Here is a 25,979-nt window from a genome sequence, read left to right as displayed (position 1 = left end):
CAATAATAATAATAACATATGTATTTTAACCTAAACCAAATAAATCACTTTTACAGGTGTAAATCATTGTCTTACAGTCCTGGTCAGAAAAAGAAAATTCAATATTAACAATCCAAAATCAAAACATAGATAATTTAATCCTGATCTGATAAATCCACTTTAAATTGTTTTCTCTTCTTTCTGAAAGGCTCAGTCATCAGTCTCTTCTCCAAATAAAACCCCAAATGGTAATCTCTTACCGTTCTCTAATTCTATTTTCAGAAAAGGTTTGGTGTTTCCCTTCTGTAGGTCCAAAATAGAATAGCTCTCAAAGTCACTCTTCTGATCCATTACAGCGTCTTTCTCCATATCATTCTCATAATCGAGTAATTTTGAGTCCATATTCAGATCCACAGCATCTTTTTCCATGTCTCTCTCATAATCTGGCACTTCTTTAAAATCCATTTTAAAGTCTTTAAAGTTGTCCTCAACTTCTGTATTATCCAATAAAATCTTTTCTTCTTCTGCAACCTCTGTTAGTCCCAATTTTAAAAATAGTTCTTGGACACACTGATTCCAAACAGCTAAAAATTCTTCTTTGAAGGAAGGATACTTCTCAATTGTGTTAAAAGAGATATATTCCTTTAATTGCTCTCTGTTCCCTCTGACCTTCAAAGCTCAGTTTTACCTGGTGTTTATTTTCAGAAGGAAACTTCCAGGACAAATTTTCTTGAAATTAAAACCAAATTCACTTAGTATATTTTCTTAAACATTTAAAACAATCTGTAAGAAAACTGTTTCAAATCCATCTAGCCTCTTAACTGTCCCCAATCAGCATTCTTCATTCCGTTTCGCTGTTTCCAAATGTTAAACGTATTTCTTTTTGATCTTTAAACTTACTTTAATCTCTCCCAGGATAGTAGGAAATTCTCCTGATGTACAGCAACCTGTCTTTCAGGAGGGTTTTAATTGCCAAATAAATCACAAATAGGCAGTTTACAATGTTAATTAAAAAAGGATGTAAAAGCAAATTTAGTGTCCTTTTAAAGGCTCCGCAACCCAGCTTGGGCTCGATGTTTTCCCCTCAACTGCCAGAGCATTTCACCTGCTAGAGGTTGCAATCTCCTCACAGGGAGCCTCTGTAAGATGTGCCTGTGGATGATCCTGCCATTCTCCTTTATCTGGAGATGATTCCAAAGAGCTGAACCGATTGCCAGCTCCTCTAATTGCTGTGTGTGTCAGCTCCATAAAGAAACGGAGCCGTATTCAAGCCGCCATTTTCCCTGGAATTCCAACCACTGATCTATTCCCATGAACCAGCTGGCAAGCAGGCTCCAGCTTGAGTCTATGGAGAGACTCCAGTGATCCACCTGGTAGAACTCCTCAAACTACCTTTTTGGGCTTTTCTCTGATTTTAAAATAGAGCCTGTTTTAGAGCTGATACTACCATTTTTATATGTTTCCACTTCCAGAGGTGGGAAGTGGTTTTGCCAAATTTCATCAGTGGCTGTCAGAGGCCTCTCTCTGGATTGTAGACAAATTATTTAGGGAATCCGTACCGTCCGGAGCCTCAGTTGCATATCCCTAGCTTCCAGCAACAAGCAAGGTATCTCAGCTTAGTTACTCCTAAGTTTATTCTACTCAACTTTCACATCCATTTTCAAATTAAAAGTCTCTCTCTTTTTGTATAATTGTTGTATGTAATATATGTACATATTTTAATTTGTCATTTTTAATCTGAAAACTACTCATTATTTATGGAACAGTGCAGTCCAAAGGATAACTATTCCAATATGAAAACTGAAGTAGTAAGTGCAGATTAGGTAATCAGTTTAAAAAAAAAAAAAAAACAAAGGACCAAATGAAACACTGCATCATCGTTTCCTGTCATTAATTTGAGCTACTGAGATAGAATACCCTATTAAGTTAGTTTATAACTGGGTTTTTTCCCCATATTTTTAGTTCAAAGAAAATCAGACATAGTACGCTATGATACTCTTTTTATAACTTTCATTAAGACCTCTGGATTGGTTAATTCATCAATCATGTTACATCTTGAAAGATTTCTTGAATATTATGTTAGTTTTCCATTCATTTTATATCAGTGAGTTTATCATAACAACTCTAGCTTTTTCCCCGTAAGACTAATGAGGATATAACCTAAATTGTGAGGTACATTATAATGTTGTTTGTCTATATTTCTTAATCACACTTTTCATCTAAGTTTTAAATTTTATTATGAACTCTGATTAAATGAATTGAAATGTGTAATTAACTGGGTCTGAGGTAGTTGATTATACTTTTTTCAGATAGACAGGCTCCCAGATTGTCTGTGACCCAATTTAAAACACTGCTTCTCATCCCCTAAGACTATCTAGATTTTGGTCATGTTACTTGAATAATACATTTTTCCCTTATATATATATGTAACTTCAGAGACTCTGGGTATCTCCATAATAATAATAATCTCCATAATAAAGGGAGGTAGATAAATAAATGCCAAGAAGAAGGATCTTTCAGGAGTGGCACTCTAGTTATGAAATACTGTTTCTAAAGAAATTACCAGATGACATTTTGTGTTGTTTTCAGCAGTAGGCAAATATCTTTTTTTTTTATCCAACCTTTTAAATAAGTCGTGTAGCCTTAAACACTCAGTTTCAAAACTGAGGTTGCTACACTTTGTTTTCTGTTCTATATACGTTGCTGTAGTTTTACATTTTATTTTGCATTTAATTGCTCTTATAAGCTACACAGAGAACTAAATGTTACAGGGAAGACATAAAAATGTCATAAATAAGCAAATAAGCATGTTTATTATGATGTTTAACTTGACATCAATTTGATTAATATAAATTTTAAGGATTTATTGGCTGTAAATTGTTCTGGAATTCAAACAAGAAATGTATGAGTATTCTGCTTTCCTTTATTCATTTCTCATGAGAGAAGCAACTAGAGGATTCATCCCCATACTGGTAATAGTTGCAAATTAGACCTATTAGACAATAAAAAGCAAACAGTTTAACTATGAAGTTGACTGTGTATTATTATTATTGCTGCTGTTGTTGTTATATTTATATGCCACCTGACTCAGAACAATAAAGGTACAAGTCAAATAGATGATTTATTTACACATGACTGTCACCAAGTCAGTTTACAAAATACGTTTATATGTTTTTAACCTGATAAATTATTACATTTTCCTTGTGTGCCCATTCCCATATTCCCTGTAGCTTGATTTGGAGAATCTCCTAAATCTTTGTATGACAGAATTGGGATCCATAAATGGAGAATGAAATCAGTCTTACTGGCTGATAGAAACCAGCATGGTGATACAACCCATTGTCTTGTAATTATGCTGAGTGAAAATAACTTAGCATAAGTTGACATGATATTTCATTATTTTTCTCCTTTTTACTCTCTTGTTTTAGTAAATGATGGACAGCAATATAAAGGTTTAGGTCCTCTACAATGACCATTTCATATCTCCTATTGAGGAAAAGGCTTTTCAACAAAGTCGTCTTTTAACTTGTTGTTTTATCTATTTTTCATAAAACCCATTATAATAAAAAAGAACGATTTATATTAAAAAGAAGGGAACACTGAGAGGCTTTCAGATCACTTTTTGCAGTTACACCAGAAAACCATAACCAAAACCTTTTATTTTTTAATTTAACCTGTTGCTGAAGTAGAATTATGTCACATTCAGTCATACTATTTCCTAAGTCTTTAACTTGCAAGGGTATAATGAGCCTTCTACTGGCCATATTTTTAGAAGAATATTTTTATGAATATATATCCCTGTGAGTAACACTGGAATTTACAACTTGCAGAGAGAGCAATTTTCTCCCTGTTTAACACACTATTACCACAGCAGATCTTAGAGATAAAATAGCTTTTATGTTATTTTCCAAAAATAAAATAAAATAGAAAAAACTACCATCAGATAAGACCCTTCTATCATATATTTAAAAGCAAAGGAATTAGAAAATAACCTTGAGGGATTTCAGGAGCATTTTGGAAACAGAAGTTATTGCGTGAATTTGCTCTTCTGTCTGTGTAGCACCTATGGAGAAAATACAGAAAAATATACCTCTCACCACCAAGTGGCAAATGCCCCTAGAGAAATGCAGAACCCATACAAGCTAATTGTTTGGTTTCTGGAACCCTGCATTTGGACAGATTGTACTTGTTGGCAGTGGTTCATCTGGTTTGTTGATATCAGATAGAAGTGAAAGGTAAAGATTTCATTAAAAAAAATTAGAACAGAAATTTGCAGTTTTTTAAATGAATGGGATACAATGTACTTGAGACTTTAAAAAAATCAAATGAGAAGCAAACTATGAGGGAAGAGTTTTAAGAGTTGAACTCTGACCCCGCATGTCTTCAGATTTTGTAATGCATTTCTTGGCTTAGAAATACACTAAGTTGCACAATTTGCCGTTAACCATTTATAAACTGCGTATAGCATAAAGTGTTTGTAATACAGTATGTATACAGAATTCATGCATATTTAAGCAGAAATCTTGGTAAGCGGAAAAGTACAGAATGGACTAGAAATGAATTTATGAACAAATATATGTGAAACCAACATGAACCAGAAATATTCTGCCATCTGCTCATCTCTTGGTCTATGTGAAGAAAAGAAGGCAATCAGCCAGGGAATGTTAAAAAACAATGAGGGCATCCAGTTATCTCCTCCTGCAAGTAGATTGACCTCTGTCAGTGAACAGGAAGATCACCCTCTTCCCCACAGGATCCTTTGCACCTTCAAACAACGCTTTGTTCTGAAGCGTTGGGGACCACTTGGAACAGATTCAAGAGGGCACAGTGGGAGAAGACAGGAGGAACATCCCACAGCATGACTAGAAATCCAGAACAGTAATATAGAATGTTGATCCAACTGTAAGATGGGTATGTGATAGGTCCTATACTGGTCTTCATTGAACCAGTCCCCTGAACCATTCTTTTGAATGCAGTTCCTCCCTTGCTGATTTGTTGTCAGATTTGTACTGGAATTGTCAGAGAGCCCTCTGATTGAGATGGTGATTAGAATACCCTAAGAAGTGACTCCATGATGATGATGATGACACCATGATGAATGACATACTTAAAATTGTACCTCCAACCTTTAAAAGCCTATAACAGTAAAAAGTACAGGTAGTCCTTGGGTTACGACAGCAATTGGGACTGTAATTGCCATCACTAAGCAATGCGGTTGTAAAGTGCAACATCACGTGACCATGTCACTTAGTGACAGCAGTTCCAGCAGTTCTGGTAACCATTGTTAAGCAAAGACCTCATGTGACCTCAGCTTCCAACTTCCTGTTGGCTTCCCCATTGACTTTGTTTGCAGGAAGCTGGCGGAGAATGTTAGAAATTGTGATCGTGTGACCATAGGGACACTGCAGTGGCTGGAACTCCAAGGATCCCTTGTAAGTCCCCCTTGTCCAGCGCCATCAGAAGTTTGAATGGTCACTGAACGTGTGGTCATAACCCAAGGACCACCTATAATGCTAAATATATGTTCATCAAATCTATGAAGATTCTACTCCCACATAGACATACATACACACTTCTCTCTTTGACACATAGATGACTTTCTTTCCCTTCTCTCTCACTTATTTATGCACATACATGGGATTTTGAGCTGCTTTAATAGGATCAGCATGAGTTGTGCTGGTAGTAAACTTTTAAAATTTTCATTGGCACCCAACGAGAAAGAACAAAGGCTTTTGGATGCTTTCTTCAGGGCTCAGCCATTCATTTTGCCTCATGCATTTTCTTTCCATCCAATCCATTCTGCCTCACGAATTCACAGACTGCTTGGAGGCCAGCTTCCTTGGCCTCCCGCCTGCATGCCATCATACTGCCTCCAAATCCCATCCCACAAGATATCGGATGGAGTAGGGCTAGCAGAATTGCTGCCATCTAGTGGTTGTATGGATTTTGGAAGCCAATTTATGGTAGTCTTCCATGAAAGCAGGCAGAACATAACCAGAGGAGAGGTTGCTAGATGGTGGGAAATCTTTTAAAAAGGGAAGCCATTTAAAAAAATTATATGGTAGGAAACATTGTCCGTTCCTTTACTGGCATCACAATTTTTCCCCCTCTAATTTGTGACTCCAATAAAAAAAGCACACACATGCACACACACATCAGTTTCACGCCAGTAGTCTCCAGTGGTGTCAAATAAGTCAATGTAACATGGATAAAAAGGAGTGGAGCTTTGATCAGATGGTTGTGGCCGCCATTGTGACTTTTTTTACCCTGCCCTCGGATTCTCTGGTAATCTTGCAACACAATTATTGGGTAGTATGCATGGAGTAATAAATACATTTATAACTATTCAGCCTAAAACATCTTCAATCCCCATAGAATCAGTTGCTATGAAACCGCAGAAACAATATTTAAAAAGATGGAGGAGGAGAAAAATCTCAGTGATTTGTCACACATTTTTTAAAAAATAAAGTAATACTTAACAGCATAAGTATTTTGGGTGATTTGAAATCTGATGTCCAGCATACCATTTAAAAAATCAGTATAAAACTGAGGATATTTAAGCCATTTTTTAAATCCTGCAAATGTTAGAGATGGACCACATATATCAAATCTGAGCTTTTAATGCAAAACATCTTAGTGGAAAACCACTGCCGTGTCTGCATAATGATACATTGCAGTGCAACGCCTGTAATTTTGTGGGTTGTTCTTTGTGCAGTATAAACAGCCTTAAAATAGCCCTTTTGATACATGCCATTTTGTAAAATGACATATTTGAAAGTACATATGCTGGCTTTCAATTTCTAATAGATGTTTTCTGCTACTGTATTTACACCCGGATTGTGATTGTGTTCAAGTTCCTCTACATTAATCACCTTATCAATTGCAGTATTTACATTCTACCTTTCCACTACATTATTCAACACTCTTAACTTCATTCTGCCTTATTGACACTGGAAAAAATTGAGAGAAGTGATGATGGATATGGTAAATAAACCTACAATACTGAACAATTCTGTACAATACTGTGCAATGCCATCTGTGCTGTTCACGCAGATTCACATGCACACATATGCAAATTGTACAGGATTTTATACTGCATACTGCAGTGTATTCCTCAAATTATATTAGATTATACTAGACATCCAGCACATTCAATTAAAGTAATATCAATCATGTTTCTAATTGTGAATGAACTACAACTTAAATAAAGTGTGGAGAGTCCTATTAGAGGCTAAGATTTTGAATTATACAGTGTAAAACCTCATTGCTTTTATCTACTGAGCTGTCAGTACTATATTTCCTGGAAAGGAAGGGGACCCTGATTTTAAGATGACTCCTTCAAAAGGAAGGATGGTCAGAAGAAAAGTTGTAAACATGTCACTGCTCCCTTTCCCTGTCTTGTCAGCGTAAGGTCAATAATTGTAGCTGAAATCTGAAACCAATCTCTGAAACGGGTGTTATATGGAAGATTGTACAAATCTTGCTGTTCCAGAAGCAGTTCAGCAATTTTCTGGAAATGAATCATACAGTTCAGAAAATGGTTTGTGGTGTTTGGGATGTGGTTCATGCAGGAAATAATAAAACTTTTAATCCAGATATTCCTAAAGCATGGTGTGTGATTTATCAAGTTATGTTGCAGGCTGTCCACATCCTTCTCTAGTGAAAAAAAAATGTGTTTTACTTCTTAGACCTTTTGAGAAAACTGAAAAATATGCATGTAAGTTGCTTTACAGTTTGGAGATGTTTTGCAGAGAACCCATTATTTCTATTTATTGCAAGTGGGAAGTGTAGAGAGTTTTAGTTTTTGTATTTTCATAAAGGATTTTACAAGGATTTTATATAAGTACAAATAATACATAAGACCAATAATATAATCCATTATTTCTCAATCTTATTTTTAAAAAAATAGTTGAATCTTTTCTGTGACCAAACAGAACAGAATTTGTATCACAGATATTCGAGTTCGTGTTGAGAAATATTGGTGATTCTGTATTTTGAATCAGAATTGAATTGAATTTTGTCTGCAAATAATTTCATTTATTTGTTTATTAAATGTATCTGATCTCCTGAAAGCAATTGTACACTAAGCAGCTTACATAATGTACACATTAAAAAGGGTAAAAATCAGGATAAAATAACTAAAATAGTAACTAAGAAAAAAAATCCCCTCTCACCGTTATGAGTGGTATGCGTCTTCCTCAATCTCGGGTCCTCTACCAGAGGCCTGGGAGTTTGAGGGTTCTGCGCAGTATCTTAGCCGTTCCCAGCACTGCACTCTTCTGAATAGAGAGCTCTGATGTTGTTCCTGGGATCTATTAGAGCCATTCTCCCAGCTTAGTAGTCACGGCCCCGAGTGCTCCTACCACCACTGGGACCACTTTGGCCTTTACTTTCCACATCCTCTCTATTCCTCCTTCAGGCCCTAGTACTTCTCCAGCTTCTCATGCTCCTTCTTCCTGTTGTTGCTGTCACTTGGCATTGCTACATCTATCACTACCGCTGTCTTCTGGTCTTTGTCTACTACCACGATGTCTGGTTGATTGGCCAGTGCCTGCCTGTCTATCTGGATCTGGAAGCTCCACAGGATCTTAGCCCTGTTATTCTCCACAACCTTCTGTGGAATCTCCCATCTGGACTTGGGGGGATTTAGCCCATACACTGTGCAGATGTTCCTGTACACAAAAGGAACATACATACATATGATCTATGTATATATATGTATGTGTATATATAAATATAAATATGTATTTCCCCCTCTCACCCCTTTGGGTGGTATGTGTCTTCCTCAATCTCGGGTCCTCTACCAGAGGCCTGGGAGTTTGAGGGTTCTGCACAGTATCTTAGCTGTTCCTAGCACTGCACTCTTCTGGACAGAGAGCTCTGATGTTGTCCCTGGGATCTGTTAGAGCCATTCTCCCAGCTTAGGAGTCACGGCCCTGAGTGCTCCTACCACCACTGGGACCACTTTGGCCTTTACTTTCCACATCCTCTCTAGTTGTTCCTTCAGGCCCTGGTACTTCCCATATATATATGTCTGTCTGTCTGTCTGTCAGTCAGTCAGTCAGTCACAGGTGGGTATTTTTAGCAGATACTCCCTAATCGTCTGCGTAGGTCAGGCATAAATTATCAAGGAAAAGCAGTGCCCAAGATAGCCACATCTCAAGCTATATAGGACTTTGTAGATAGTGATCAGCACCTGGAATTGTACTCAGAAACTTACAGATAACAAGTGCAGCTCATGCAGCAGAGGTGTAAAATGGCAGTACTATGACTGATGATTAAATATGTATGTTACTACATTCTGGACTAGCTGAAGCTTCTGGGTAGCATTCAAGAGCAACCTTATGTAAAGTGAATTAAAGTCATCCAGTTGAGATGTGACAAAGGACATGAGTGACCATCTTCAGTGCATCCTGTTCCAGGTAAGGCCACAAAGCTGGTGCAACAACTGAAGCTCTGCAAAAGCCCTCCTGGGCACAGTCTCTACCTGCTCATTGATCAGGAGCTGTGAGCCCAGGAGGACCCCCAGACTGTGAGCCTGCTGTTTCTGGGGGAGCACAACCCCATCAAGAACCAAAGATCATATGATCTTAGAATCATTCAGCCTCATCAATAGCCATTCCACTTTATTTGAGTTGAGCCTGAGCCTGTTTTTCCCCTTCTAAACCCTGACAGCCTCCGATCATGGGTCATGACTTCCACTGCATCTCCCAACGGCCCACTGCATTCAGCTTGTAACCTTACCTCAAAGGGTGGCCAGATCATCTCATAGAAAATAACACTCATGGTCCTTTAGAGGGCCACTTTCTTCTACTTATAGAAGTAAAATGCTTTTGAATATAATACATGCTTTTTTCATAACTCTGTCACTCCCCAAGAAATAGCTAAGAAAAGATTTTGATTGGCACTCTGAAAAAATTCCCACAGAATGTTTTTGCACAAATCTAGGAGGATCAAACAGGTTTTTAGATTTGCAGGATTTCACACTTGTTATGTGTGCCAAAGAAAGGAAGGATGGTGATGCAGCAGCTAATAAGGCCTGACACTGCTGACATTAAGAAATTGGACAATGCCATCCTGTAATCAGTGCAGTGTCAGAAAATGAGCAGCAGTGGGCTTCGTGTCTTTTTATCTATCATGTCATATTGTGAAATGTAGTCACTGCTCCAGTAGGATAGGCTGTACTGCAAGTTCTGTAAGATTTTAGAGGTAAATTCATAATTAAAGAATACTCAACTTTTTATAACTGTTAAGATTTTGTGTGTGAGAGAGATTTGTATTCACAGCATAATATGTCAATAAACATTTGTGCAATTAGATCTCTCTTACCATTCTGGTAGTATATTTATTTTGTGTAGTATTAGTAAACTGGATTAGTCATTTGCAAGTCTGATGGTTTCCTAGAAAAGGATATTTTTCAGTGAAAGCATAATCCTGTTATTTTAAAAAAAAACAGCATACTAACAGGTTGTTTATTTACTTGTACTTATAATGCAACTATAAAAATAAATTGCAAAGTAAAATATGAAGGAAATAAAAAATCAGTATGCTAAAGATCTAATAAAAACCAACCCAGTCAAAATTAGAGCAAAAATAAGACAACTAGGGTTAAAAACTACCAAGCAGGCTTAAGGCAACAAGATTTTAAAGGGCTTGTGAGGAAAAAGGTTTTAACTAATTGAGTTAACTTGTTTTTGGACAACAGCTAGAATGATTTGCAGATCTACAACTGACAGGTGCTGCTTTCCCTTTTCCACTTCCAAAAATGTTAGCGCTGAGCGGGGAATGCTTTGAATCCTCTTGCAGACTTCAACAGGGGATGCCTTGTGTCCCAGGATTAATTTTGCTTGATTCACAGCAATACAAAACACGTCTGTCACGATAATTTGTTTTGCAAGCATTCTTTAGCACTCAGCAAAATGCAAACATGAACACACATCAGATTTGATTACCTATTAACTGCTGCCAGGCCAGTTTGGGTATGTTTTTTACATCTACACACTCCCTCTCTCTGTCTCTGCATTTACTTTGTTGATTTAGTTTATTTGTTAGTTCCACCATGGTACCCATTGCCTTTTAATGAGGTGAAAAGTGAGTGCTGTTTGCTATAATGCTTCCATTTTCATATATGCTTGTGATAAAAAAAAAGTGTTGGATTTGGCATCTGAGTTTTCCTATGTTTTAGAGAACACAGGAGTATGCCAGCTGTTCCGATGAATAGAAAATAAATTAGATCAAGCAAAACACTTGGGAAGGTTTTAGTTCGTTCCTAAGGTCAAAAATGATTTGAGAGCAACATTTATATAACTTTGAGGAAAACATGTCTATAAACATAAGGGTACGTCGTGTTTTATATATAATCATTGTAAACTTTGTTTTGCTGATAATAGAATTTGTTTTCATAATATACTGTGTATGTATGTATGTAGGGGGTTATATTAGAGATGAAACAAAACTAAATCCATATTCATCTCTGTCTGATGATACCTAAACATGAATAATTTAAAATAAAAAGAGTACAGTTCAGTAGTGAAAGCGGAACAAATATGCAGAATTAAATATACAGGATATCAGTCCTTTGGACAATGGAGGCTGAAAGCATCAGGCCGTTTTCTGTTCATCACACATGAAAGGCTTCAGCATTATCCCTAGGGCAGTCATTTCATCTATCTATTTAAAAACTCAAGACATTTGATCTCATAAGTCAGTTAAAGAAAAGCATTACAACATATTTCCCAAGTATACATATCCGCTATTCATAAAAACTTCATTTTTACAGCTTTTTTGTCATTTCTTGTTCTTGAGTTGCAAACTCATTTTTTTCTTATACAAGCATATTTCTAAAGTCTCTCTGTTTTTCAGCAGTTGCATCTGACATGATTATGTTGTAAAGCAAGGCTTCTGGACAGGACAGAAGTTTCCTGAGAAAGACCTGATTCACATATCATATTAAGACATAGTGTCATTTAATCATTGAAGGAAATGAATATGTTGGCAAATCCACAGAGAAGCAAACCAGTAACCAGTGGTTACTTCAGTAAGATAAACATGGCTTAGTACAATGTGTGAATCCAGCTAGAGAATGAACAACCATCTGATGGAAACTATTGGCTTGAATCTATTATATACGCAAGGGAGACTCAAACTTCTTTCTCACCTTCTACCCTCATCAGTCTTGAATGAAGTCAGTAAAGTACTGAATATCACTTGAATAAAAAAATCTCAGAAAAACAAAGGAGGTATTTGTTACAAGTCTTCATAAGCAAGATGTTACTGTATTTACTTCAGAAACTCTAAATATGGTTTGCTTTTTGCTTCTATTATGTACTTTGTTTTGTAATACTATATTTGCAACTACATTTATAATCTTTTCTCTTTTAAAGTTATGCATGTCTTTCAAAAGTTTCTATAGATTAGATCCATAGAATGTGTATCCATTGTCTTAATCACATTTTAATAAACTGCATCCAACTTTTGCTTCCCTGCATATTTGCCAACATATTCATTTCCTTCAATGATTAAATAAGCCAGATAAATTTTAATTATGCCGTAAAAGTGCTATAAAGAAAGATCACCTGTGATTCTTTGCAGTGATGTTTTTCTTTGCAAATATTCTTTGACAGGCTTAACAAAGATATTGGCATGGCACCGTTCCAGATCCATTTTCATGTGAGTTATTAAAAAAGGATTGTATTGGTAGACAAAACATTTCATTATTAAGAATTTAAACACTGGAAACATGGAAATTATAAATGGCAATCACTAACAATACAGGCTGAAAAAAAACAAACCAGTACAAGTTGATTATTTCTGTTTGCTAGAGCAAACAGAATGTGCCAGAATGAAAATATGATTTTATTTGTACTATGTTTTTTAGTATGTGTGTGTGTGTGAATGAATGAATGAATGAATGAATGAATGAATGAATGAATGAATATATATATATATATATTCCAGTTTCTGGGACAATTATTTTCAAATTAGAAATGACAATACAAATTAAACACTAGAGAAGTATGCTGTTAAGTATATAAGCAGGAAAAAATAAATATTAAGGTCAAGAACTCTGAGATGAACAGTAAATGTTTCTGTACAGAACTGAAATGTTTGTGTATTAAGTATATTTTTAAATTATGCTATACAAATATCTGATTTGTTTTCAAATTAAATGTAATCATTCCAGTAATTAACCATTACCGTTCTCTATAGCAACAGTCACATACCTAGTACTTCATCGGTTTCGAGAAGACATATCTCTGCCCCAAATTCACAGTATTGTTAAAGAACATCAACTTTGAGGGGAGTATTCTTAACAGTTTAGGTTAAATGGTCTTCACTGATTTTGGCAGGTTGCAGAGTTCTGCTTTATTTTTTTCGTAGATTTGGTTGTGCGTATTGTTCAAACCATGCAGCTGGCTGAAGGCATTGTTGACAGATGATGGCATGTATCACATTATAGCCTGGGCAAGCAAATAGCTCTGATGCATTATTAGATTCCACAGTAAAGTTTATTGAGTGGATATGAAGACATACCATACTTATTGGGTAGGAAAACTTTTTTTTCCTCAGTAATTACCTGTGGATGGAGGTAAGGTTTCACTGAGATTAGAAAGCAGAGTTGAAAACAAGGGAATGGAGGAAGTGTGAATAGCTGCAGACATCACTGGTGAAAAAGGTGAATGCTTTTGAAAATTACCTGCCCTTTTCTGGCCCTGCAGATATATAAGCATGCATACAGTAGATAGATATGTGCACATGTGCATCTGGGAAATCATTTTGATTGGTTTCAAGTGAAGTTGTAAACTCTAGGTTGGCAAGACACAGAATTCCCCCCTATGTATATGTATCTGCGTGTGTGTATATAATATATAGGGGGACGCGGTGGCACAGCGGCTTAATGACGCTGAAAGTTGCCGGCCAGAAATGGTCGATGCTTCAGCGGTTCGAGTCCAGCCTTCGCGTTAAACAGGGTGAGCTCCTGTTTCCTCCCCAGTTCCTGTCAACCCAGCAGGTCGAAAACTCACGTGAGTAGATAAATGGGTACTCTCACTCTGGTGGAAGGAAAAATGCTGGCGGCGCCTTGCAAAAAGGAGTCGGGAGCAGTTGTCGGTAAGCGCGAAAAACCGTGCGCGCCCAAAAAGGGCGCGAAGCAACGGAAACCCCGCCTCCTGCGCTCGCCAGCTGGGCTCTGCTCTAGGAAGGAGGCTCTGGCAAACCACTTCCGAAAAACAATTGCCTTGAAAACTGCAAGGACTCGTCCAAGCAGTCACTGCAGGGTCAGCAATGACTGAGCGCAGACATAAATAAATAAATAAATAAATAAATAAATAAATAAATAAATAATATAGTGCGTGTGTGTGTGTGTGTCTATTTGTGTCTTCTTTCTTGTTTTGAAGTGATACAGTACAGTAGTCTGGTTCAGATTCCTTTTGGGGAAGTAGAGCAGTGGCACCTGGCTTGATTTCAGGACTTAGCTTCTGAATGTTAACCTCTGTAATAATAGCCCACCACTGCTACTGGTAAACAGAACAAAAAAAAACCAGTGAATAATTCTTAGGTCGAAAAAAGGGATGGAAAAAGGAGAATATGTCTTTGAACATGTAGGATTTTAAGAACCGAACATTGGAGATGTTCCACAGTCTTATTCCTGCCTATGTTTTAATGCCTCTGTTTCAGCATAAATGAAAAAGGGGATTTAAATAATTTGTTTCAAGTTATCATTACCAGTGTTTTCGAAAGAGGATGTTGATTTATGGCAAGTACTTATTTCTCGTGCTTTTTTTTATGCTCCTGGTTCAATATACTAAGTTAAAGACAACACAGGCCTCCCAGATTTATTTGAAAGTGAGTTTAGCAAACAAAGCAAAGTCTCCCTTCTCCAGCAAACAACCCCCTTCCAAACAGACAGAAACACAGAAGCACACCCAAAATGGGAAAGCTTACTGAGAACTCAGTTCTGGACCTCCTCATACCCTTGACCACATAATCCCAAGAAGGGCTATTGCTTACGGGGGAAGGAAATATTTGTTTTATTTTGCATGCTCCTTTTTAAGGAATACTCTCCCCATTCCCTCAGGTAAGGGTGTATTTTATTGCAAAACCATCTATGTCCCCATGTAGCCAGTAAAACCAGAAAACTAGCCTGAAGAATGAGTGTTTGATGATTCCTTAGACAAAGAGGATGGCATCTCGTGCAGGCAGTTTGTGTGCACCTGCCTGCCGTCCAGCACGTGAGCTACCTGCATGAGATGCCATCCTATTTAATGCCGTGAGGCAGGGCAGGGAGCAAGCAAGAGCAGGGTTGGGGGGAACACAACTTCCTTGGGTTCCATAACCCATTTTGACTGCCCATGCTCTGTGCTCCTGAAATGCATAGTTGACAATGCTGCCCCATTGCCACTACTGCTTTGCATGTGTTTTACCATAAGGGCTCAGGAGAACTACAGTAGTGCTGAGATTCAGCATTTATAAAAATCTAGGTAAAATATGGGGTGTATTTTGACTTTGATTCCTGAATGTTTTAGTAGATATGAATGGATCTACATGAATGGATGGATACATGAATGAATGAATAAAGATTATAGTACTGTATTGATTGCAATAAGAACCTGATGGGGAGAGGAGGAGAACTCTTGGCAGTCTGGCACTACATTCATAAATTGCAATCAACTTTCAATTTTAAAAAATGGTCAGATGCAGCTAAGGCAAAGTTGGATCTTGGCAAACATTTGTCAGCGCCAGTGAGGATTCTTTTGAGTGACTCATTTGTCTGGCAAATGGATAAAGTGGCAGCTTGCAGAATTTCCCATGCTTGGTTTTTCTTTTCTCTGTGGAAGAGAAAAAAATACTGGCAACAGAGAGATGATCCTCAGCAATGGTACCTTATGGTTAACAGTAAACCTGTCATCAGAACGCAGCATGATAGTCTGGCTTCCTTTTAATTAAACAAATGTTGGCTTAGCTCTCTAAAGAGAAGCAACAGGTGCTGGGACTTTAGCCCTTGCAGTTGAAGTTCTCCAAAATGGCTCTGCCCCCAGCTTATAATCTTTCTAGGGAACATAAGCTGGTGGCAGCAGTAGTTGCCTCACCAAGTACTTCTCTTCAGGGAACCAAATTGCACATCACTGTCTGTCCCTGCTGCTCTTCCTTGTACTGCTGGCTAAACCTCTGATCCCCATAATCTTATATTAATGCCCCTTTTTTTTCCTTTAATTTCATTTTTGTTTTTAAGGCTGTAAGGTGATTTAATTGGCAAATGGGCAATTTGTGGCCTTCAGGAAGGAAGGAAGGAGGGAAGTTTTCTTAAGCAAGGTAGTGATTTTACTAGCCTAATAAATATTTTTAAGAAGCCAAGAAAACATACAGTGTAAAAAAGCTAATTCTTGAACTAATGATCATTGTGAGCCGGTTTTATAGATTATGGATAGTTTAGTAAAGACTCAAACTATTTGTTTTGTTACATTTATTGTCAGTGCTAATAAATCTGAAGGTAAATAGTACGGGATAGAAAATTCCTGGTCTTAGGAGTATAATGAGCTTTCTGTTCTAAGCAAAAAGCTCAAGAAAACTATTCTTACTCATTTATTTTTATTTTGGGTTGATAAAAAACATTGTAGATAAGGGCTTACAAGAATGCTTCGACTTAGTCCTATAGAGAGACTAAAATCCTGTTAAAAAATCAACTAGTTACAGATGAGTTTCACAGTGGGATTTAATGAATAAAAGTACTAATAAAATAATCATAAAAATAATCATAAGCAGCAGGTAACCCAATATTTGAGAGAACGTTTAGTAAATGAGAATCAGGCAAAGTATTGCTCTTCAATCATAGCTGTCTAATAGAAGCCCCAGCGATACCTTGTGTGCCATTGTGCCAATGATGCAATTGCCTATTTCAGTGACACCAGGACATACATGAGGTCAGCTGCCCCTGTGGATGCCCATGTGCTGCCACCCATTGTCCATTTCTGCTCCAAGTTATGGTCAAGAAACAAGAGCAGAGAGAAGGCAAGAGTAGCTCTCAGGCAGCAGGCAGTGTTTACTCCCAAGTAAAGAATAAATTACAGTTCAGGATCAGCAACCACAGATACAGATCCAGGCCACAATTATCACTATTATTTCTAAAGCACTTCATAAATCTGAATGTTTTTACCTAAAACCTGCCCACAGGTTCAAAGTCTAAATGAAGGGAAAAAACAGGGAAGGATTTTCTGTCGCTGAACCTGTGCTGCCTGTGACAATTTCTGTCTCCTTTCTCAAGAATGGGTATCTTTAACAGATAACATCCAACATCCATTCATGTATTCTGGTTTTCTTCTGACAGGTCTTCTAGTATCTTTAATGTGATGAATGTATGTTTATATCTTATATTTTCTTATAAGAGGTTACATGCAATTGCAGAAAAGCCAGAAAAATGTTGCTATTATTGTTATTAAGAAAGTTGGGCTTGGAGTGATGTTACACAGAGATCACAAATGGATTTCATTTAAATGGATCCTGCTTGATATCGGCGATGAGGATCCTTCAGGTTTAGAGGTGTGATTTCTGTTCCTTTTCTTCCCTTGCTGAGTAATTTTCAGGTTATTGAAAATAACAAAATGAGACTTCAATTTCAAAATCGGCGTCTGCACTTCAGTGTGCCAGATTGTCAACACAATTCTAAAGGTAAATGGCCTATTAATGGGAATGAATGTGGACAGTACAAAATGCTGAAGCCGCCCTTTGGCCCATCTGTGTTGTACAGATAGGGGTGGGGGGTTACGGGTCTGCATTCAGGCTTATGGAGGAAAGGAGGTACGGGGTTCAGGGATCGTCAGTCAGAGGCAGCATCGTTACTTCTGCTTGTTTTGCTTCTTTTTGCCTTTCCTCTTTTGTGCTGTAGTGATTGGAAAAGTAAACTACTTCCTGCCGTGTCAGCAGTATCAGAGGAAAGAACTCCAGTGTTCCAGTTGTTGCTGCAAGCATTAGACTGTTTACACATTTATAGGCTTAAAGGACTGATACGGAGGCTAGAGGCAACAATATGCATTGGCAGTACTTTTTGAAAAGTCAGCCCAACACTTGAGGAACTTTTGCCTCTCTGTTATCTCTTTGCTTCTGGGAGAGTGGCTGAGCCAAGGGGTGCAAAAACTGCACACATCATTTTAATCTCCTGATCTTTAGACAAATCTATGGCTTAGCCTTGAGTGTCACTCTTGGGATAATGGGATGGGACAATTTGGATGTGTCTTCAGCTAAAATGGTGATTTAAGAGTGATTCAGCTGCTATCAGTGGATTTGTTGTTTATTTACTTAGATCACTGGGGAAAATTATTCATATTTGTTGTTGTTGTTATTAAATTTGTATATCATTTCTCACAAGTGCCCAAAGTGGCTTACAAACCTAAAAACAGAAGCATAGGCATTCCTATGTTTAAACAGATTTTCTTTAAAAAATAGTTTTGGTTGCCATTCCCTTTCTTCTCTCAGTTTTTAAACTCAAATACAATTCTTTCTATGTTTTATCATCTTTATTACCACACCCTATTGGTGTTGCATTGGTAATTTCTAGAGGAGTGTGTGTGTGTGTGCATGTGCATGTGTGTGTTCTGTAAGAAAAGTAGAAGTCACTTTCTACATGGGAGAGAAATTATGTCAAATGGGAAGTCTTTGTTTAGTCTTTTCCAATATGACTATTATATTGAAGGAAACATCTTCAACTTGCAAGATGAGACTGAAGACTTGGAATAAAGACATAGTTTTTAACAGTTTACAGTCTCTTATCACTGCTATGTAAGAGATAAGAAAGGATTTTTCTCTATCAGAAAGGGTGTACTTGGAAACCAGTCCCAGAAGATTAGACCCTTCAGATAGCAAAGGTGTTTTGTTTCCTTTCGTCTTTTCTCTCCCCACACCCAAAACAGTGTAAAACATGAAAAAAGGGAAGGAGGGAAGGGGGAAAGAGGTGCTGCAAAAGAAAGATGTGACGTGCTGAAGCTGACTTTCAGCCTTTTCTTAGAAGGCTTTCCCCATATACTGTATTCATAATATTTAGTATTCATAGTATGAAAGGAAGAAGCAAATCTTGAGCTAAGGTCTTTCATTGTAATGCCTGTTTTTCTGTTGTAGTCAGTTTTAAATTGTCTTATTTTAAAAGAGAAGTCTAATTGTGTTATACTGTACATAATAAATTCTATCTAATTTAAGCAATTGTGTTGCTACATTACTTTTGCAAACAAGAAATCTAATTAATAGCATACAACAGAAATGGGCAGGAGAAAAATCTGAATCTGCTTGTAGACCCGTTTTAATGGGCTTTTCACAGGTCACAGTTCCCAATTATTTAATAATAATGGCTTCAGAATGACCATCTACCTTAAATTATACTGCTAAAATAAATAAATTTTGGATATCCATGATTTTTATAATGAAGAAATGCAAATTCTGTTAAGTTTTGGTATTCAAAAGAAATTCCTCGGCTCAGAATTATTTAACTCTGTTACATTATTTCCTTATTATAAAAATGGGCTGAGATAATATGTGAAATAAAAATGGGGCTGAGCTAATTCATTCCATCCCAAATTCCAGATGTACATATTAGTGCCTATGCCAGTGTCTTCACAAAAGTCTGCGAAGACTTACATGGACAGATCACTTTCTGGTGACTGTAGGGTTGGTCAATGCCACAAACTTCTGAAGGAAAATGAGACTAATTGTATCAGTCTTCCCCAGATATTTGATGAATTCAGTATGTTTCCAGGTGGCACATGGAGAGATTTTATTGTAAGAAAGTATAGATAGGAAGAACCATCAATAGGCTGCTGCAATTTATTAGAAGAACACTTTGCAAACAAAATCACTTGCCTTTGCTTGAAATTAGAAGACAGCTGGACAGAGCCTGAAGAGGTGCCAAGAGTAACATCTAGCAGTGTTATCCAGAAAGAGTTTGAATCTGTGGATTCTGAGAAAGAGTCCTCCAGGAAATTACTTCTGTCACCTGTGAGTTTCATCCCCTCCCACTTGGCTTATATGTGCTGCCAGGAAAAAAGACAAGAAGCTGGGTCAGAGTGGTTGCCATGACCTCTCTTTAAGGGGTCAGTCTTGGATTCAGGGCCAGCTGTACTGGATAACTATTCCCCAGTTTTTGACATTCCCCTTTTAGGGAAGGTTATTGAGAAGGTGGTAGGCAATCAACTGCAGTGTGCTCTGGAAGAAATAGATTGTCTGGATTTACATCAGGGTTCGTTCAGGCATGGGCATAGGTGTGTGGTGGAAACTGTAGTGGTTGCCCTCATTGACGATGTATGATGGGGCTTGGATGGGGGAGACTAACCTTACTAGCTCTACTAGATCTCTCCGTGGTATACAATACCATTGACCATGATATTCCTCTGGACTTCTGGACTGGCTACAAAGAAACACTTTTTCTTTATATATGGGGAAGGCGCCTCAGGGCTTGATCCTCTCTCCCAACTTATTTAACATCTATATGAAGCTGCTGATGGAGGTCATCTGACAGTTTGAGGTTAGATATCATGAATGTGCCAATGATAGCCAGTTGGGAATGACCTTGGGAAACAGGGCAAAGAGATGCAGGCCAAGGGAACAGTCAGACAAAAGGAAACTTAGCCAGGAGCAGGAATGTGAGTGGGGCAAGAGGCTCAGAAGAGACCCTGCCTAGTTTCTTGGTCTGTAAATGGGACAGGGGGAGAGAGATGCTTTCAGACTCCCAAGATTCTGTTAAGGTAACCTTACAATAAAGTAGAATTAGCTCATCTGGCCGTGTTTCCTGTCTGGTCTATCTCACAAGGCTGACACCAGTTATACACCTCTACCTTGGTGTGTCTGGGAGATGCAGTGGAATTCTTGACCTGGAGGCAGTAAGGGTCTAGAAGGGGAGAAACAGGTTAAGACTGAGTGGCTATGGTTTTGGACTGATTCTGGGATGATACCAACTTCAGCTCTAGTTGGGTTTGTGCTCCCCCAGAAAAAATTGGTGTGCATTCTGGGGATACGACTGAACTCTCAGCTCCTGCTGGAATGGTATGTAGAAGCTGGATCCAGGAGGATCTTTGCTCACCTTCATCTGGTTACTAGTTGCAACCATTCCTATAGCATGAGGCATAGGCTATAGACTATTTTAATTGGGACTGTCCTTGAAATAACAACTAATGCAAAGTGCAATAGCCTGCTTATTAATTGGGATAACCCAGTATTATAATATAACATCAATATTTTTTCCCTTTTATTTTTGTAAATGTGAATTGTTATAGATTTTAATTGTATATTTATTTATTGTTTTAACGTGTTGTGAGCCGCCCAGAGTCCCCCATTGGGGGAGATGGGCAGGGGACAAATTTAATAAATAAAATATTGTGGGAGCTGCATTGGTTGCCAGTTTCCAGGTGCTATTCATGATGCCAGTGATCACTTTTAAGAGCTCTGAATGGATTGGCACGTGGCTGTCTTTCAGATGGTCTGCTCAAACAAAGTCTGAATACCCAGGGTGTGCCTGTAGAGAGTTTTTGTGAGAATCCTGGCCCAATATGAAATGCACAACCAGTTTTTTTTTAATGTCTGAGTAGATCAGAGATAAATAACTTGGGTTATTTCAGAAGCTGGTGATCAGTGACTTCTGGCATCTCTTATTAATGGCCATGCTGGTTGAAGCTGCTAAGAATAGCAGTCCTGTATTATCTGAAGTATCCCAGCTGATGGGCTTGAGTGAATGTCTTGGTGGCATTTGGTGTTCTAGTATGAAACAAAATAAATCCTGCAGACCTGAACTCTATGAAGTCGTGATATATAATACATATTGAAATAATTAATAAAAAATAACATAACTGTTCCTCAAACATGGACATCCTTGAATTTTATAGCTACCTATTCTTTAAATGGTTCTTTCAATGCTGAACTTGTTTGTTTTGAAGTTTTAAAATGGAAGCTGCCTTCTGGAACTTCAGAGATTTCTTTTTTATCCTAGTAGAGTTGCACTTTGCTTCTGCTCTCTCCCTTTACCCAGCTTTTGTGTGGTCAGATCAAGTCTAGTATGCTCTTGCCACAGTAAATGGAGTTCCCCCATTGGGGGAAGATGGGCGGTTGAAAAATTTGGCAAGCAAAGAAACAAACCCAAAGCAAGAATTGTTGCAATTGTTTAGGTTTGAGTAGCAAAAAGTAATTCTAATAAAAACATTTGTTGGTGAACAGGTGATGTCTCAACAGTTTTATCCCCAGAATACTTTTCTTTTTAGTATCAGTCCACCAGGGGAAAAAATGGCATGCCTTGTTTCTGTGTTCTTAACAGAAATTTGACGTATAGAAATCAGCAAATGAGCCATTTCCAGGCCTTTTGAATGACATTTAAGTTATTAGAAAATGTAGCAGGAGAATTCAGGGGCTATTTAAAACATTGGCAGTCTTATTCCTGGCATTTAAAATTAAAGCATTCAGACTTATATTCATTACTTACTATATGTATTTATTTCTTACAGCTTGCAGCTTTTTACTGCAGCACTTCCAAGTAGGAGATGGCAGAAATCAGCTCACAAGCAAACATCAAGGAAAAGGTACAATTTTTAATCATCATGTCATACAGCACACAGGACGTATAGATCAGATCATTCAGACCTTAAACAATGCCCACTCCTGCTTTCCATAGAAGATGAAAGAATTAGTCAACACCCCCATGCTTGGTAGACATCCTTGAGCTAGCTGCTCTGCATTCCTACTTCAGTCAAGGACATTTAAATGCTACTTCTTGATACCAATAATGGAATCTCAGTTGTTGCTATATAACAATCCCCTTTTCTTTTTAGAGCTCCACTGTCTAATAGCTCTGGGTTGTCTGGATTATATGAAAAGGAAATCCTAGCTTGCATATGTGCTTTATATTCTTCATATCATATACTCATTATTTATTTCATACACACACACACACACACCATCTTTTCTTTAATGAGCTCAAAGTGATGTACATGGGATCATTCCTCATTTTTGTCATTGCAGCAACAACACTGCTGGTGGATTGGGCACCTGATGAACTCCATGTTTGAATGGGAATTTGAACCTAGGTTTTCCTTGTTGCAGTCCAGCATTTCAACCACTACATTACATTGGTTGACAAATGTCCTCTTATTACTGAATTGTTTTGTTCATCAGTAACTAGGACTTTTTCCTGTGTGCAACTTCAAAACCCTTTTTGGTTTTCTAAAAACAGTATTATTACTACATTCACTATCTTCCTACCACTTAATCACACCTTGTATTTTCAAGGTCTCTTTCTTAGTAGAATATGCCTGAACTTTGCAACCTAAACTCTCTTTCATTTTCCCCAGGATTCCATTCCTTATTAATTAACTGCTTGTCTTGTCTTAATCATGCTCCATTCCCTTTGCTTCTCCTGTATGGTTAGATGCAGAAGAGGACAAGACCCTGGCGTCTTTATAAAAGTTATAAAGAGAGAATGTCAGCAGGTATAATTTAACATGCAAGTAGACCCATTGAAATCCCTAGTTTTACATGTGATTAACTGATGCATGATATTCTGCTGTCCATATCTGAGACCTATGAGGAACAAAAATTTTGCAGCCAATAAACAAAGGTGAGAATTAAAAGAATTAAAAGTGCCAAAATCAAGTCAAAGCAAAAGTCAACTTTCATTAAGCTGTTACATCTTTAACACAAATTCAGTAATACTTAGAAAAAAACCATTTGAAGGGGGATTGATGGTTGCAAAGTGAGTGGAACAACATCACCCATGTAAGCTGGTGGAAGATTTTTTTTAGCAAGTTGATTTGATTGATTGATTGATTGATTGATTGATTATGTGCCACCAAGTCAGTGTTGACTCTAAGCAACCACACAGATTTTCTCCATGATGATCTGTCCCTAACCTGGTCCTTCAGGTCCTCCAATTGTGCCCCTATTACCACTGTAACTGAATCCTTCCATCTTGCTGCTGGTTGTCTTCTCTTTCCTTCCACCTTTTCCAACATTAGAATCTTCTCCACATAATTTGTCCAAAGTATGATAATTTGAACCTGTTTATTTGTGCCTCAGGTGAGGCACAAATGCTTCTATCATCCTCTATTCTTTGCCCATCTTCAGAGGTATAGCCACACTTCTGCAATGATCTGAGCCAGCTAGAGAGCAATTCTCTGAAAATTTCCATCCTGCACATCATGTGTCATCCTAGAAGAGGCATAATGGTGAGACCAGTTGGATAGCAAGATGAAAGCAGAAACAGGGCTGGTGGGGCATCTAGTTTTGTTGAAAATTTACAGCATAAAAATGCTATTCATCAAATTTGAAATGTCAAAAGCATCTCTAGGCTGGCACAGTGCACATAACCTATCAACAGCTGCCCTTATGTACCATTGTTTGGAAAGCTGTTTAAAATTTAACAAGCAAGCTACAGGATGCAAATAAATGGAAATGTCAGTGCTAATTTTCAGGTGGGAAGAGGAAAAAGTTGCTGCCAAGAAAAGAGGAAGCAGCTGTAACTTAGCTGCAACTGAGGGATTTATCAGAAATATAGCAGAAAAAGTGGAGCCAATTTTCACTTGTTCTTTCTATGTACTGCTAGGATTAAGAGACTCTGATTATTTTGCACAAATAGGCTATTGCAGTTTGAAATAGAATTGCAAGTTTGTAATACAAAAATACAACACAAATTTGTTTTTGTTTTTTTTTTGGTATTTTGTTTTGCATTAGTAGCCCTTTCCTTATTTCAAAATGTATTTTTCTCTTTTACTTGCAGATCAATGCAGTGCGTTCAATTGTTCCCAACAAAAGCAACAACGAGATAGTGCTGGTGTTACAGCAGTTTGATAACAACGTAAACAAGGCTGTGCAAGCTTTTATGGATGGTCTGTATGCTTTTCATGTTTCACTGACTCTTCAGAAAGAAGCCTTAATTGTTAAACGTCTCATTCTTTGCATAGGTGAAATAAAGGTCATCCACGTGCCCTATTAAAAGGAAATATTCAACATTTCTTGAAAGTAGAGTTTTCTTCTGGTTAGTGACTTGAGAAGGGATTTATAGGCATCACCAGCAAGCCCTGTGTAGAAATTATCAGCAACTTTTCATCTTCTTGGTGGTAGCCCCCAGAATCCAAGAGTAGTAGAAAGAGTATTTAGGGCGTGGAGGGAATGCCATAAAGTTGATTTAACTGCTTTGCTGATAATTTAGAAAGGTCACTAAGAACAAGTGGGGCCAGACTCACAGGGAAAAAGAAATAATTTTAAGCAGAAATTAATGAGATAGTACCAGGCTCTGGCAGCTACAGAAACCAAACATGTCTTTAAGCATAAAGTAGCATTCTTGATGCGTCTCATAACTTCAGGGATAGCTCTTATAAACTTGGGCAGCTTCCAGAGTATTAAACCAGCAATAGCACTCTAAGAATGGGAATTATTCTGAGCCACTATTGTTGCTTCTTGCATATTCATCTTTCCTTCTCTTTTCCTCTCCAGGCAGCGCGCTTCAAGTGCTAAAAGAATGGAATATGACTGGCAAAAAGAAGGTAAGGGATTCCAAAGCCATCAAACTCACATTATCTGCATAAATTGTTAGAGCTGAGCAACTGATTTGTTGCGACAGTTTTTTGCCCATTGTTTTGTAGTGAGCACAATTCCACCTCTGCTTCAAAACCAATCGGTGCTTTTAGTTTTAATTATTCCTCGCAGTTGCCAGTTGTGTAATTGCAGATTGCCCTGGATAACTTGACAGAAAATCAGAACAATTGAAGTAGCCTGCCCTACTGAAATCTGAACATTTCTTTAAGAAATAATCAAGGCCAGCGTTTTTCACTGTTAAGTGACCCTTGAATGATTAGAAAAGTATTTATTTATACTAAGCATAATAAGTGTTTACAACTTCCTATAACAATTATGTAAGGATGGCTACCAAGTTAAAGCCAGTCAAGCCAATGAAAATCCATAATTGGGTCACTTTAATTTTTTTTTTATTTGGCCTGGCCACAATTAGGGTTGGGATTGTGGCCCTGAGAAAATATAGTGGC

General features: G+C 37.6%; 1 protein-coding gene across 4 annotated transcripts in view; it reads left to right on the top strand.

Moving 5' to 3' along the window:
- The window catches only part of SPATS2L (spermatogenesis associated serine rich 2 like), a 69,451-nt gene that overhangs the window by 15,664 nt on the left and 27,808 nt on the right, over positions 1–25,979 (top strand). For 3 of the 4 annotated variants that reach the window (XM_088135668.1, XM_025172617.2, XM_015889672.3), the window contains exons 2-4: positions 22,449–22,523; positions 24,716–24,824; positions 25,432–25,481. In XM_088135668.1, coding sequence (XP_087991794.1) covers positions 22,485–22,523; positions 24,716–24,824; positions 25,432–25,481 — 198 coding nt within the window. In that variant the 5' untranslated portion in view covers positions 22,449–22,484. Of the gene's footprint in view, positions 1–12,602; positions 12,649–22,448; positions 22,524–24,715; positions 24,825–25,431; positions 25,482–25,979 lie in introns of all 4 variants that reach the window. The other variant, XM_088135669.1, reaches the window with a different exon arrangement.

This window comes from Python bivittatus, unplaced genomic scaffold (genome assembly GCF_059951505.1).
Source record: "Python bivittatus isolate LINGU-HERP-01145 unplaced genomic scaffold, Pbiv_v1 ctg000200_np1212, whole genome shotgun sequence".
Classification (NCBI taxonomy): Eukaryota; Metazoa; Chordata; class Lepidosauria; order Squamata; family Pythonidae; genus Python; species Python bivittatus.
Note: the sequence above shows the minus strand (reverse complement) of the source record. Positions and strands in the feature narration are given on the sequence as shown.